The sequence below is a fragment of the Monodon monoceros genome, unplaced genomic scaffold (genome assembly GCF_005190385.1).
Source record: "Monodon monoceros isolate NGI ecotype Baffin Bay Population unplaced genomic scaffold, NGI_Narwhal_1 Super_Scaffold_1, whole genome shotgun sequence".
Lineage (NCBI taxonomy): Eukaryota > Metazoa > Chordata > Mammalia > Artiodactyla > Monodontidae > Monodon > Monodon monoceros.
The window spans coordinates 17,423,347-17,436,890 of NW_021703765.1; the positions used below are offsets into that span (position 1 = coordinate 17,423,347).

Below are 13,544 nucleotides of genomic sequence, written 5' to 3' on the forward strand. Positions count from 1 at the left end.
ACAGGTATAGCCCTCAACACATCAATAAAAATAAGTTGTTACTGTTATTTAAAAAACAGTGTTTGCTACATTTCAGTATAAACTTTATTTGTACTGCCTGGCTCCATAGGCAAGGTAAAGCACTGAAATGCACTGATTACAATTCCACAATCTCTGTACGAAGAAGCTAGAACAACTACTCACAAGTCTGTCAATTACTGTAAAAGTGCAACATACCAATATATCTAAAATTCTCAAATATCTACACACTAGAATAGGGTAAAGCAGATTAAAAATTGTGTATGTTAGCAACATTATAAACTGACAACACTTAGAAATGCATGCACAGCACAAAATTTTCCATTAAAGTTACATTCTATCCTATTCAGACCAGTGTGTACATGTATATTTCACATGTGGATATTTCCCACACACACCTAGGTAATGCTTTTTGTACCTATGTACAAACTATTTTTAGAGACTTCATCTAATCTGGGCAGCCTTCCTACTTGCCCTCAAAGCCCCTTCACTGCCTTCACTAATTCTAGCCTCTGTGCTATTTCTCTATCTCATCACATTTCACACCCAGAACTGCCATTTGTTTATATATCATCCTCCCTTACTAGAATTTGACGCCCTTCAGTAGTTCAATCCTTCGTACCTAGAAGACAGTACACACTCAGTAAATATCTGCTGAATGGCTGTTGAATAAAAAGCTATGTGCCAATTTCCAACCATAAGAGATAATAAAGGAAATCTCCCACGAAACTGAAGGCAGTTCACCAATGGAGGTGGTGTAACACAGTGGTAAAGTAACTGCTCTGGGGTCCATCTGGGCACCAGTAAGCCACAGACTTGCTCTGTGATCTTAAGTAAAGACTCCACCATGCTACACTTCACCCATCTCCGCATCCACACATCCTAAGACAACTGTACCTATCCCACTGGGTGCTGTGAGAACTGTTACCACATGTAAACGCTCAGCATGCTCCCGATACTGTGAACACTCAGTAAATGAAGTCTCACGGCGGTGGCAGTGGTGCTAATTACAGGTCAGCCTTTACAGAAGAGCACACAACTATGAGGCATTTGGGAGGAAAAAAAATGCTCCAAAAGAGACATATAGGAATATACATGTTCAGTATTAATTACTGTTCTTGTCCTGAACAATTTTACTTTCGTTCTCACAATTGTTACTGAAAGGTTTCAACGGAAATGAAGAAAACATACTTGTATTTGTTTGAGCATCAACTACACACCAAGCACTTACCAGGACCTTTCATTAAATTTAATTGTGTGTAATCCCCTCCATTTTCATCATCTCCACAAAAAATGGAAACACTTCCTATGCCTCTTCAGCAAGTGACAAAACCGGGCCCAAGAAATACACAGATAAACTACAGTTCCTCCCACCATACCTCCAAGGGGTTAAGACATTCTTCTTCCACTTCAGAAAATCACTGACACACTCTAAGACAGCCATAAACTAGTGATCTATTCCATGGAATGGAGATAATGTAACACTTTAAATCTTAATTCAATCAAAGACTCCTTTATGAAAGTAGAGACAGACCATAAATCATGAGAGAAGTTATTTCTTAAACCTAAGAATATAATATAACAAAGTATATTAACATGTGACACATCATACAACTCTACAGTAAACTAACCATTAAGTCATAGTGTAGAAATTCCTAAAGGGCACACTGACCTTGTGTTCGATGGGATCGAATAATACTCATGGAGCTAATCCAATCTGGAGAGATCTTTGATACTAAGGAGTACAACACCTCAAGGCTGGTGGCATCCACCACGAGGATTTCGGGATAATGGCCATGGCACAGAAGCCTTCCTTCTCTCTGATTTCCAACAGAGAACTGGTAGAACTAAAAGGAAGAAGATTTTTAAATGTTCTTTACTTGAGATACTTGATTCACATGGATTCACCAAGCTTACTATGATGCTCAATTTCTCCAGTAATATTTCCAGACATGTACTATATGGTATATATTACATGCGTCTACATATACACATGTCTACACATGTGCAGACATCAAGTTACATTAATATTTCAAAATATCTAACAAAATTATTTTCTTCCTAGTATCTTATCTTCCTTTTTGAACTATTTTGGAGCAGAATTCATGATAATTCTTTTTTGTCCTCCTGTAGCATCTAAAACAGAGTTGTTGAATGAATTAATAAAACACCTGAATAAAATCAGCTTCACAAATCAAAGCAAAAGTGTAGCTCATGTGGGTCACAAAAATAATATGAGTTCGAGATGAATGAGAATCAGTGAGTATAGGTTTATAATTACTAGTTATGACCAAATAAAATTTAGAAGCAAGTAAATTCTGAGTAATCTAAGTGTGTTATTTTAGATTAGAGTGTGAAACAACCGTTATAAACCATTCTCATAGTGCACATTTATACTTTGTGGAAGAAAAATAGAGGAAGAACCAGTACAATGGTGTTACTCATGCCAAGAATAACTCAAAAGGATAAGATGAGTTTCCATCAAGCAAAGAGCAGAGAAAGAATGACTCTAAGACCAACAACTTATCAAAGGTTCTGAATTCCCTTAGCCTCAAAAAAAAAAAAAAAAAAAAGTGACTCTCTTAGTGGAATGATTCTCCTAGAGGATTTTTAGAAGGCAGACTACAACTTTTCAAGGGATTGGACCTTACATAAATCACATGAGGGCAAGTTAGACACTGCACAAGGGGCAATGCTGTAACCACTCCACAACTGGGGAGATAAGTAAGAAACCCAGGTCCAGTCTGCTCCCACACTCATCCACCCACTGCTCAGAGCTCAACGTTGCATGTGAAGGAAGACGATCTTTTCTCAACTATGAAGTCCCCTGCACAAGGAGCACAACTTCTTAAACATGAGCACTGAGCACGGAGCACATTAACTAAGTGCAAGGTAGCACCACTAAACCCCAGAGAGGGGTCTAATAAAATGTAGACTATCACAGGGGGGACCTCTAGATCTCAGGTTGATCCATAACACACGATCTGGGCTCCCAGGGACTGCCAGGCTCTCGCATGCATATAATAATGTGACCATAGGTAGCCTTGACCCACAGAAGGGGAGGATGTGTGAAGGAGAAAGGGATGGGTGCACGTAAGCAAACTTTGTCAGCACTCACTCAGCACCAGCCAGGAAAGCCATGTGCACTGCAGTCACTAGAGAAGAGCTCTGTCCTGAGGGCAGGGGTATTTTATTAGATATGCCTGACTAAATGCCTCTCACTTTTGCTTGAAAGTTATATTCTCAAACCATCTTCCGAACGCTGATTTAGCTTCCAAGACACTTTGATATGGGCAAGAAAGGTGTCCCTAATGGAGAAACAGGTTTTCCAAATATTAAAAAGGGATGCCCCCATGTGATAATTTAATAAGTTGGCACTTCCTTATGATTTCAGTAAGTGCCAATGTCATCAAGGTTCATCATTTCTACATATATAAGAACAACCTGGGGACTTCCCTGGTGGCACAGTGGTTAAGAATCTGCCTGCCAATGCAAGGGACACAGGTTCAAGCCCTGGTCCAGGAATATCCCACATGCCACGGAGCAACTAAGCCCGTGCGCCACAACTACTGAGCCTGTGCTCCAGAGCCCACGAGCCACAGCTACTGAGCCCACATGCCACTACTGAGCCCACGCGCCTAGAGCCTGTGCTCTGCAACAAGAGAAGCCACTGCCATGAGAAGCCCGCGCACTGGAACGAAGAGTAGCCCCCGCTCGCCGCAACTAGAGAAAACCCGCGCGCAGCAATGAAGACCCAACGCAGCCAAAAAGAAAGAAATAAACAAATTTTTTTTAAAAAACCTGCTTCTGAACCTGAGAGGGTGAGGATCACCCAGGAAACACCTGTCACACACATTAGTAAATGCCAGAAAGCATCTTCTACTTAGAGATGGCTGCCAATCTAAATACAGAAGGCCTAATACAGGATCTGATAAACAGCAGGCACTGAAAATATATTGAATAAAGATAATTTTTCCTAAAACATAAACCAAAAGTTTTTAAATCATAAAATTATACAACAGTTAAAATATTTATATCCAATGAGTTTGATACTTATATATAATTTTCCAATTAAATTATTTATAAAGTCAATGAATCTAAATGATTTTATCATCCCTTTTCTCTTTATAAATCTTGATGATTCTTCATATGATAAAAAATAAATACTACAGGCCCTTTAAATAAAAAGTATATGCCGTAACAGCATTGAAGAAGCAATTTTTAAAAGGACTTTGCCAGGGTAATAAGTAGTCACTAAAGATTTATATCACACAAACCATCTGTGAAAAGTTTCCTTTGCTTGTCTAACTTGTGTTAGCACAGAGGGTCTTCTTTCTCAACAAATGATTTTACTTGTTTTAAGGGAGGCAGTATGATATAACAGAAAGAACACAGTCCCTAGAGTCAGATAAAGCTGATTTGGGATCCTAGTGCCAGGAATGACTCACTGTGAGACTGGGGCAAGTCATTTAATCACTCCGGCTATCAGCTTCCTTATACATAAAAGGATATACTCCTACCTAATTTGTAAGGATGTGGGGAGGCCTAAATGAGAAACCATACAAGAAACACCTATATAATATTTGCTATAAATGTGAGTTCTCTTCTCTTCCCTCTTCTTCCCCATTGAGAACATAAATCACATTTTTCTATATACATTGTAATTTCCCAACACTCAATACAGTAAATGATGAGTAATTTGAAGCACAAAGAATTTGACAGTTATGAAAGAATAAGGAAGAATACCAGGAATGTAAGTGAGAAGCTATAAATTCCTGTGCAAATTCCTGTGTCAGCCAGGCATATGAAACGGTCCTTTCTTTTACAGAGTTGTGAAGTCAAAACACGAACTCAAGAACCAACTGCACAAGCAAGGAAAAGGGTATCATCCCCAAAATGGACTGTGTCAATCATGAGTGGAATCACCAAGGCTTTAGCAAGAGAGAATTCCATTATTTAGGATCTAGAACACTTACCCAACCAGTAAAAGGGCTCTCACCTGGGTAACCAGGATAGAGAGAGCAGAAACAGCAGTGACAATGGCTTACCTTACATCTTTCAACATTAGTCTCCTCGTCTTTGTTTTCCTCCCCCACTACACTGTCTTATGAAAAATACTTTTACTACTCTAATTCTAGTCTTCCTGTCCTATTACCCATCCCCACCCACTTCTCATATAAAAATATAGACTCAATGTTTAAAAAACATTTTTTCAATTGTACACCTATAATAAATTGTGCTGACTTGGCCAGTTACAGAAATTGATACTAACCTGTATGCCAGTATGTGTGCAAGCTAATTTTGTAAATTCAATACATCTGCCGTCGTTCACGTCCCAGAGGCACATCTCTCTATAAAATAAGATAACAGCTGACTTTAAATCTGAGTTTTGGAAGCACTGTTCAACTTTGTCACAGTGGTTTAAAATTAATCTTCCATTAAAACTGACATATTTCTGAAAAAGTATTGATGGTATATAGTCATTATTGCTGTTCATCAAAAATTCTGGTCCTCCCACCCACCGTCCTAAACTCCCCTCCAACCTAACCACCCCCACCTTGATCCACATTCTTTCTGGGCACCTGGGAGGACTGCACCTCCTGGCTCCCTTTTAGTTGGTGGAGTCTTCTGAGTAGTTCTGACCAGAACTGATATGAGACCCTCCAGAACTCTCCTCTGCCTCTATACCAGATAGCGGCAGCTCCTTCACCCTCAGCCTCAAAGTAAGGAGAATTATGAAGCAGAGCACAGCCCTAAGTGATATATGAAGGGCAAGTGGCAAAAACTAGAAATAAACTTTTAATTTAAACCACTGCAATTTTCCATCAGTTATCAACCTACTAGAAAACTTAGCACTGCAAAAAGCAAAACTTAAGGTCAACTGAATTCCAAATCTTTGCAAATTAAATATTCCAGTTTTAATTCCATATTTATTGCAGAAGTTTTATTGCATGCATACCAAAAGAAAAAAGCTTTATCTCACACTAAAGATACAACATTTGAAATTAGAAATGTCAATATGCCTTGTATTTTAAAGAAATAAATTTAAGATTTATTTAACAGAAGACAACATTAATAAAATGTAATGATCCTGATATTAGGGTATTCTTTAAGATGTCTTTTCCTATATCTCATATGGTATAAATTTTTCAAAGGAAATTCACCCAATCTATTTAGAATATTCACTCTAATATGAATTATCCTTTAATTGGCCAAAAGGTACTATATTTTCACCTGCTGCTGCCTTTCAGTTACACAAGGTTCTTTTTAAATTCATAAATTATGAGGAGTAGAAGGGACAAGTTCTTAAATAATTCTCTTCCAGTTCCCCAACTCCCTTCAATAACATATTGTGTAAATATACAATTTTCTAAACACTCTAAAAGTTTTTTCTTTTAATTCCCCACACTCTAGACCCTACAAATACTGTTCAATGACTTACCTCTCTAAAAGCAAGCTCTATTCTGAGCCTTAGGAATACATGTAGCCATATTAGTGCATTAATGTACATCAATATAACTGTTTAAACTTTTGCGTGGCTTCGTCTTCCAAATTTATGCTAGCCTAGCATCACTGAGGTTTTTTAAAACTCTCAGAGTTGTCGGCCAATTCAGCAAAAATGCCTTGGGGATTAATGATCATTCTTTAAATTTTATGGTATTCTGAGTTTCTCAAAAGCAAGGCAAAAACATAATCATAAATTACAATAAAATACAAAGTATTATAAAAATCATTAATAAAGATAAAATTCATTTTGAAAACCATATTTCAAATATCTTTATGTTGAAACAACTGAGGCATTTATTTAAAAGACACCCCCAAAGAAAAAAAAAAATTCCTACTTACTAATACAGTGGTACTATTTGCAATACAGACTTACGAGGAGAAAAGTGAATAAGAAAATACTTACCCACTCTCGGATGCGCTCACAATATACTGTTTGTCACTAGAAGCACAAGCTTTAGATAAACAGGTGATTGAAGCTGTGTGACCAAATAACAGTGCTCGAGGATTAACCTAGAAATACACAAATATGTTGATATTAGTACCAAATTTTTTAAGTAATCATTTTTAGGAATCCTGTTAAATATTCAGTACAATATACAGATACAGATTTGAGAAGAACTGCTCAGAACATCAAAAACTAAGAGCTGCAAAACACTGACGCCCACCAATTTAATGCGCACAATCAGCCCACCACGTAGTTCTAAAGTCAAAAGTGGAAAACCAAGAGGTGACATTACTTGCCCAATATCATGCAGAGAATGATGGAACCAGGATTTAAAGCAGGGCAGTGTTTGGCACTAAGCTCCAATACACTGAGAAATCAGGTTAAGAATGTGTATTAGTATACAAAATAATTTAACCTCACCTATTTTTAAAATAATACTTTGCATGATTTGAAAGTACATTTAGAGTCTCTAGACTATGGACATCCCCAAACACACAAAAAAAAGAACAGGTACCCTACCAAAAGCTGATATCAATGTTGACTATCAGGAACCAGACTGACCTTCACAGCCTAATGATTTAGTGCCATAGTGCCTTATGAAAGGACGGCTTAATACCCACTATTCTAAAATAGTCTAGCAATCAGCCCCCAAATTCATCTACTCTGTACCAAACTGCATGCTATCATTTCAGGTTACTTCAAGGCCTTAAGTAATTTCAGGATATCTTTCTTAAACATTTAATACATACAAATAATATTTGTAACACATGTACAAGACATAAAAAAAAATACATAACCACATACTCAATACCCAGTTTAAAAAAACGGAATATGATTAATACCTTTAAAGCCCCTTTCATGATATCCATTTTGCAAAGAATCAAAATCACTTTAGCCTTATTTTGCATAATTATAATTAAAAGAAAAATACAATCATTGTTTATGGTTAGAACAGGCCTAGAATGTTTTCTCATACATCCAAAATTTTCTCATACATCCAACCCCATTTCTATACAGAGACTCTGTGTTCCTCCACTGGAAAAAAAAAAAAAATGCTCTTGGCCAATTCTTTAATTTCTCCCAAGAAAATCAAATTTACCAATTGTTAGTTTTATTTTCAACGTACATGGCTTTGCTAGAAAATCCCATTTTCAGTCATAATAGAGTAACTAGAACTGACTGTACTCCCACCAAAATCTAGAAAAATGAATAAAAATAATTGAAGTATAAAAATCACATAATCATCTCAATAGAGACAATAAAAGCATTTGACAAAACTCAATATCCTTTCATGATTAAAAACTCTCAACAAATTGGGTATAGAAGGAATGTACCCCCCCAACATAATAAAGGCCATATACAACAAGCCCACAGATAACATCATATTCAACAGTAAAAAGCTAACAGCCTTTTCTCTAAGATCAAGAACAAGACAAAGATAGCTACTCTTGACATTTCTAATCAACATAATACTGGAAGTCTTAGCCAGAGCAATTGGGCAAAAAACTAAACAAACAAAGCATCCAAATTGAAAAGGAAGTAAAATTGTCTCTGTTGTAGGTGACATGATCTTATATGTAGAAAATCCTAAAGACTCCAACCAAAAGACTGTTAGAACTAATGAACAAATTCAGAAAAGTTGCATGATACAAAATAAACATACAAAAATCAGTTGTTTCTATAACAACAAGATATCTGACAGAGAAATTAAGAAAGCAATCCCACTTACAATAGCATCAAAAGGAATAAATTACTTAGAAATAAATTTAACCAAGGAGGTGAAACACCTGTATTCTGAAAATTATCAGACACTAATGAAAGAAGTGGAAGAAGAAATAAATAACGTGGGAAAGATATCCCACGTTCTTGGGTTGGAAGAATTAATGTTATTAAAAGGTCCATACTACCCAAAGCAATCTACAGAGTGAATGCAATTCTATCAAAATTCCAATGGTGTTTTTCAGAAATAGAAAAATAGAAAAAACCATGATAAAATTTGTGTGGAACCATAAAAGACACCAAATAGCCAAAGCAATTTTGAGAAAGAACAAAGTTGGAGGCTTCACACAGTAAGTATTAATATAACTGGAGGAAAAATTAAAATATGGCGTATTGTTATATTTATACCTTTTATCTATATCTCACCATATCCCATAAAAATTTATGTCATAGTTATTAACTAATAAACATTTCACACATAATCAGTACAAAGATAATCTGTTCAACATATTCAAAAAACCATCCATCATCAAAGACCACAGTTCAAAAGTGACAGTTATCAGTGGCAAGGTGTGATGTTTAGAATAAAATGATGTGATGTGTCAGTTCTTAAGAGTAAACACTAACATCAATGTTCCAATCTGGAACTTTGAGGCTACTAGTTCTATAGTCAGCCAACAATCAGCACTCCTTTTGTTTCCCCCTTTAGCAATTTTTTCTTTCTACTACCTGAGATGCTACAATTACATTCATTAACTAAATCCTTACTATGTACAAGCACTGTGATAACGGCTTAATACACATTCCTTCATAGAATCCTTACCACAACCTTGTGTAGTTGATCCTATTTGAAAAATGGCAAGACTTAGGCATCAAATGGTTAAAAACTGCCAAAAGTCACACAGCTAGACACTACAGTAGCCAAGATTGAAGCCAACTTCACCCACCTGCAACATCTGAGCTCTTACCACAATGTTTCACTTCGTTCATTAATGCCATGTATTATACTATTCTTTGCAATTACAGTTTAATTCTCTGCAATTACAGCTTTATAGGTAGTCGAAGCATTAAAACACTATACTGTAGACAATACCGGCATTAACAGGTTCCCTCCTTTACTCTTATCACCATCTGTCTAGGTACTCACTAAACTACTGCTTCTGCAATATCTCTCAGATATTTTATTGCCACCATGTTAGGCCAGGCTGCCCTTTTCCACAGGTAAAAGGAGACCAAGATATGCATGGCAAAAGTTCTAGCTACAGTTCTGAATCCTTTCCTAACAAAAGAAGGGAAGACACCATGACCTCAAGAGAAGGTATTTTGTGCCCTCCCCACTCTGTATGTTATATGACTTATTGGTCCTTCATAGGCATAAATGACTGCTATAAAGTGCATTAAGAAGGCCCTCTACATGAATCAAAAGACAATAACCAAGCCACTTTTTATTCAGCCTTCTTTTCCCCTGGGTAAACAGTCCAATTCTCTTAATATCTTTCAAAGGATGTATTTCTCTCCTAGTCAGTCTCCTCTCCCCCTTTAATCCCTCTTACTTGAATTTAAATAAATATAACATTCTAGTGAAATCCATGCAAAAAATTCAGTAAAAGAATGGTTTCTAAGATCTTACAAGTAAATCTTATTGCTTGTAATAACTCCAATAAAATGTGGTGGGATTTTGTTCTCCTCATCACTACACTGCTGATTCCTATTTAGTTTGCTATCAATCCTGAAGGCATATCACGTTCTACAACACTCATTTCCAGTCACTTTCCAAACTGTAACCCTAGCCTTGACATGTCATCCAAGTGTGTGGATCATTTTTTCAGTTCTAGCAATTCCATGCCTAGGTGAATACCTAAGAGCAACGAAAACATATGTCCACACAAAAACTCACACACAAATGTTCAAAGCAGCATTATTCACTATGGTCAAAAGTAAAAACAACCCAAATGCCCATCAACTGATCAACAGACAAATAAAATGCAGTATACCTATACAATGGAATATCATTTGGCCATTAAAAGAAATGAAATATTGATACATGCTACAACATGGATGAACCTTGAAAATATTATCTAAGTGAAAAAAGCCAATCACAGAAGATCACATACTAAATGATTCTATTTACATAAAGTGTCCAGAATAGGCAGATCTATAGAGACAGGAAATAGATTTGTGGTTGCCCAGGGGACATGGGGGTATATTGGGCGTAACTGCTACAAAGTACAAGGTTTGCTTCCAAGGTGATGAAAATGTTCTAAAATTGACTGTGGTAATGCCTGCACAACTCTGTGAACAGAGTAAAGAAACATTAAATTGTACACTTTAAAGAGTATATTGTATGGCGTGTAAATTTTATCTCAATAAGGCTGTTAAAAAAAATCAACTTTCTTGCCTCTACATTCCATGCCAGCTACCGCCCCATTTTCTCTGTTCCCCCTTACAGAAAAATTCCTGGGGAGAGTTGTCAGAGATTGGAGGTTAAAATATGGAGAAAGACAGTCTCTCCACAGAGAGCCAGCGCCCAGAAGCAGAGCACACTGAGCATTCCACACCAGTAAAGGATGGCAAAAAACACATAGCGACTTTTAAAATAAATATGACAAAATTTACAAACAGTTTTACAAAAAGTTTTGCTCTCTTCAAGACATTGACCTTAGAAGGTATAAATGCTCAAAATTGTTTTTTAATTCTTTTTTGGAAACCTCCTTCAATATGGTTAGAAATTTTCTGAAAAATGTTAAATGTAACATATTAAGCCAGGTAGGATAGATATTATAATTGAAAATCAAGCCAAAAGCCAGCAGAAGTCAACTCTGATGAATCATGTAAATAATCATTCTGAATACCAATTTTAGTCAAAATATATCTCACAGAAGATATATTATGAGGTCAAATTATTCTGGAACTGTGTTATTTTTTGTTAAGTAGTTTATTATATGTGAAAAGTACAATAGGCACTTCAAACACTCACTTCCAAGTCTACTGAAAGATCCCAGAGACATATTTGCCCATCATGGCATCCAGTCACGATCGTGGCCCCATCATCTGTTAAAAGTACTGCTGAGATGCAGTGGGTTGGTGCTTTGCGACCCCAAAGAACGATGGGTAGAACAAGGCTGTTTCCTGCCATTGTGCTTTCAAACCTGGAAATGTTATAAGAATAATGTCAAATGTTATATTTCCTTCTGAAACATATTACACATTTTTCTTATGAAGCCAACTTGAACTTCCTAAGTGCCAAGAATTCCTCTAAACATTACATATATAAATAAAACAGACACATACATAAAAGTATATAAAATCTAATTAAAATCTCAATTAATCCTCACAACAAATCACACGGTAAGTACTATTAGCACTCTTCTTTCACATGTAAAGACAGTGAGTCATAAAGAGTTGCAAAGTGAAAATGGAAGAAATGGAGCCCCAGTCAAGACCCAGGCAGCCTGACTTAGAACCCGGGGTCTTACTCACTCTGCTATGCTACCAAGGCAAGTGAGGTCTCCAAATCTTGTTAAGTCTCCAAACCAATAATAGTTAGCAATGTCCAAGAAAAACTGAGAGTTTTTGACAGTGTCCTAAACATTAAAAAGAATATTGCCCACTGAGAAACTCATTCACCGTATTTAGTACAAACCTATTATGTCTCAAAGTCACGAATGTCTTTTATTCTAAACTCTGAAACCTGAGGGATAAAGAACTTTAAACTCATTTCTGAATAATAAAAATTTAGTTCTGGTAAAGGTGTTTAAATTTGAGATGAATAATCAATTAAGCAGTGTATATTAGAGTACCCTGTTTGTAGCACAAATATAATGAATTATTCCTTCATATGACAAAATTAAGATCTAGTTAGTGAAACAACTAGATTTAGGTGTTACAAACTGTGTGATTAAAGACTTAAATACTAGTTCAGAGAAGTTCAAGAGACATGAAAACTGGCATAATCAGAGAGGGCTCCATATAAGACAGAGACTCTGCCAGACCTTATGAGACACTAGGAGTCACTCATAGGCTTGGTTTCTACGTGACAACAAAAGATATATGTATAATGTAGACTCTTTAGAATGCTAAGATTGTTCTAAGAAATTTTCAGAGATACTTAAAGGAATAACCACTTTCTATGAAAGAAACTAGTTTAATACCCATGGTCCTACTGCTGGTTGCTTTTAGCAAAAGTCTTTTCTTTAATCCACTACTTACACTCTTTAAACAAATAAATAAAACAAAAACTAAAATCCCTTTCCCTGGAAAGAAAATTAAGCAAGTAAAAAATTATGAATGATGTTTACCAAAAGCAGTCTATGTATATTACATCTTTTATTTTTTGTTAGAATTCATGGCTTTCATCAATTTGCCTCCCCCAAAACTTCATCTGTTTGCTACAGGTAAAAGTTGTTTGCTACAACTTGGGAAAAATTCCAAGTTCCCTTCCTATTTATAAAACCATTTACGTATCATGTTCAGCAGTTCATAGACTACTATGACATTAACAATTCTTTCCATATTCCTATTTAATATCAGAAAATGAAACAAAGCACTGAGCCAACTTTAACAAATTTGGTACAGCATGTTCCTGGCTGAATAACATATCCAACAGTGACTTTCTCAAAAAGAGAATCTGGAAGAAGTTCATTCTTCCATGGTGACAGCATTCATTTTTAAGTTATATCACCAAAGATTTCTCTCAATTAAATAAGCTCACAGCATCTAACACAATATGGTGAGATCTGGAAAGAATATTTCTCTCGATATTTGAGCACTCGTATTCGATGCATATGCCTAGCTTGAAGAGAATGCAAATACACAGATTCAGCACTAAGGAATATGTGTATGACAGGGAGATGTG

At 36.1% G+C, this 13,544-nt stretch overlaps 1 protein-coding gene across 3 annotated transcripts in view; it reads right to left on the reverse strand.

Moving 5' to 3' along the window:
- The window catches only part of WDR7 (WD repeat domain 7), a 375,654-nt gene that overhangs the window by 342,494 nt on the left and 19,616 nt on the right, over positions 1–13,544 (reverse strand). For all 3 annotated transcript variants that reach the window (XM_029222033.1, XM_029222024.1, XM_029222014.1), the window contains 4 exons: positions 11,667–11,838; positions 6,929–7,035; positions 5,291–5,369; positions 1,691–1,865 (listed from right to left, as the gene is read on the reverse strand). In XM_029222033.1, the coding sequence (XP_029077866.1) occupies positions 1,691–1,865; positions 5,291–5,369; positions 6,929–7,035; positions 11,667–11,825 (520 nt within the window). In that variant the 5' untranslated portion in view covers positions 11,826–11,838. The remainder of the gene's footprint in view (positions 1–1,690; positions 1,866–5,290; positions 5,370–6,928; positions 7,036–11,666; positions 11,839–13,544) is intronic.